At 48.9% G+C, this 2,303-nt stretch overlaps 1 protein-coding gene across 1 annotated transcript; it reads right to left on the reverse strand.

Moving 5' to 3' along the window:
* Positions 1–216: 216 nt before the first annotated feature.
* On the reverse strand, positions 217–2,209 carry YRDC (yrdC N6-threonylcarbamoyltransferase domain containing). Its single transcript, XM_008635121.2, has 4 exons — positions 2,072–2,209; positions 1,558–1,677; positions 1,238–1,380; positions 217–889 (listed from the first exon to the last, which is right to left on the reverse strand). Exons 2-4 carry the CDS (start codon positions 1,642–1,644, stop codon positions 826–828), a joined length of 294 nt encoding a protein of 97 aa, XP_008633343.1. The 5' UTR covers positions 1,645–1,677; positions 2,072–2,209; the 3' UTR covers positions 217–825.
* Positions 2,210–2,303: the final 94 nt, after the last annotated feature.

The following is a 2,303-nucleotide window of genomic DNA, read 5'->3' on the forward strand; positions in this document are numbered from 1 at the left end:
ACATTGAGAAAAACCATCCCAGCACAGGCTGTGCAAGGGCTGGGTGCAGGCAGGGGAGTGGCCCTGGCACAGGCCCCACTCACGTCCCACAGGCAGCGCTGGAGACCCCAGTGGAGCTGTTCCACCCAGGGAAAGGATCCTGACTCCACATCCCATGCTACCCCCTCCCTGCTTCCCAACAACTTTACTTTTCAATCAATGACAAATACCAGTGGACACTTTCATCCATTCCCTGTTTACTTCAGCTTAGCACCATTTTAGAGCAAAATCAAGAGAGAATTCTACATTTAAACAAAGGAAGATCATCACGCCAAGAGCTTATTTCATTCTCTGCATTAGGAGGAAGCAGGTTGCTCTGAGCAGCTCTAGCCTAGGTTTTCTGAATACTGTGGAGTTTCAGAAGCACTGACAGTTTTATCTCAGTAGTAGGTTTCAATTGCATTTAGAACAGAGAAAAGCAGCCAGAGAACACCACAGCTGTAACACCCTCAAAGCTCCAAACCCCTCTACTCCATGTTTGCTTTCCTTCCAGTGCAGATGGCATGGGATGAGCACTCAGAAGTGGGTGGGGCACACAGTTCTTCCCCACACCATCCTGACAACAGTTTAACTTTCATAATCACTGTATTCACAAAGCCTGATCAGGATAACAGAACAGACATTTGGGAACAATACAGCAGCACAAAGAGGTCAGAAAGGGTTTTCTAGACTTTTTTTTATTTACCTTGACATAACCCATTGACCTTATTAAACAAGGCCATGATCACCCACTCCTGAGTGCACAGGCACACAGTGCCCAGCTCCACCAGCTCCCAGTCCCAAGGGTTAGGAAGATTCTGGTAGCAAGCCATACTTCTTCTTCAAGATGTCAACTGTGGGTGTTAGTGCACTGCAGGGAGAAACAGAGCCATCAGAACAAAGGGTTTGGAGCATTAAACTGCATTTTCTGGGGAAGAGTAATTGGTGAGACACAGGATTGCACTTAGAACTACGGAGAGCCTGAACTCCAGAAACTACGGCTTCACATAGAAGCCTTGAGAAAGGGGAATTTGAGAGCTCTTGAGGATTTCTGTACGTGCTCGTAATTAAGTTAACATTAATGGAAAGGTGGAACTGCTGTGGGAAGCAAAGCAAAGCAAACAAAGCAGAACAAAACAAAGCAAAGTAATGCATGACCCAACCCTATCCAAAAGCTTTGTTTCATTTAAAGCAAGGGAAAAGCCCCAGCTACACTCACCAGCCAGGCCGGATGATGGAGAATTTCCCCGACACAGATAAGTCAACCACAGTCGACCCCAAGCGACACTCTGGGCTCTGGATGTCTCCTATGGGGCCTCCATCAATGACCAAGGACAACTGAGGCCACAAGTCCTGGAATTCCTGCAAGAGAGCTGTGGGTAACAGTCCTGACAGTGGTTTGTGAGTATCATTTAAATAAAATAAAAATATAGCAACAGAGCAACTCTTGGTTTATTGCTAAAGCTGAGTTCAACTGAGAGAGCCTGGGGCTCTGCCAAACTGCCCCAGTGACATCCCTGAGGGATGAAAGAACCTCACCAACACGGTCAGGGTGCTGCCGTGGGAGCTGATGTTGGCGCTTGTCAAAGCCAGCGGTCCCGAGCAGGCACGTGCCAGGTCTCTCATGAAGGGGTGGTTTGGAATGCGAACACCAACCAGCTGCAGCGAAAGAGAGGAGGGTTTTACACACAGCAACTGGTTTTAATTTGCATTGCCTAAAGTTCTCTTGACTTAAAGCTGAAGCTCTGCAGAACTGACAGATCTACATCGGTTTTACACACAGCAACTGGTTTTAATTTGCATTGCCTAAAGTTCTCTTGACTTAAAGCTGAAGCTCTAGAGAACTGACAGATCTACATCTGCTGAACCAGCAATAACCCAAGACTTAAATCAGGCCCTAATGCTGGTTTATGCCATGTCCAGGTCAGTCACAGGGAGCAGGACAACACAGGGACCACTTCTGGGGACAAGTAAGGACAAATGTTACAGCAGCAACACAAAACCAGCCCCCTGCCCCCGAAGCCCTGAGATCAATCCTGTAGCCAAGACTTACTGATGTGAACGGATTCAAGTCTTTATTTAGCTCTTCTGAACGCTGTAAGACCAGGGTCACTGGTCCCGGCAGCAAGTCCCGCAGCAGCTCGTCGGGAACATTCACGTGGCAGTACCTGCAGGGCCAGAGACAGCTGGATCAGGATGTGCACACGGTGTCGGCCGGGCGACTGGACCTCAGGCAGCTCCAGCAATGCCCTCCCATCCCCTCCGTGGGGCTCCGGGTCCGCGAG

This window comes from Corvus brachyrhynchos, unplaced genomic scaffold (assembly GCF_000691975.1).
Source record: "Corvus brachyrhynchos isolate BGI_N302 unplaced genomic scaffold, ASM69197v1 scaffold65, whole genome shotgun sequence".
Lineage (NCBI taxonomy): Eukaryota > Metazoa > Chordata > Aves > Passeriformes > Corvidae > Corvus > Corvus brachyrhynchos.

Excerpts from the sequence above, each read along its gene's own strand:
- YRDC (XM_008635121.2), bottom strand. The coding sequence starts at position 1,644 with ATGAGAGACCTGGCACGTGCCTGCTCGGGACCGCTGGCTTTGACAAGC. Across the intron at positions 1,381-1,557 it reads GCAGCACCCTGACCGTGTTG|GAATTCCAGGACTTGTGGCC; the intron begins GTGAGGTTCTTT and ends GCTCTCTTGCAG. Across the intron at positions 890-1,237 it reads TCCATCATCCGGCCTGGCTG|TGCACTAACACCCACAGTTG; the intron begins GTGAGTGTAGCT and ends TTCTCCCTGCAG.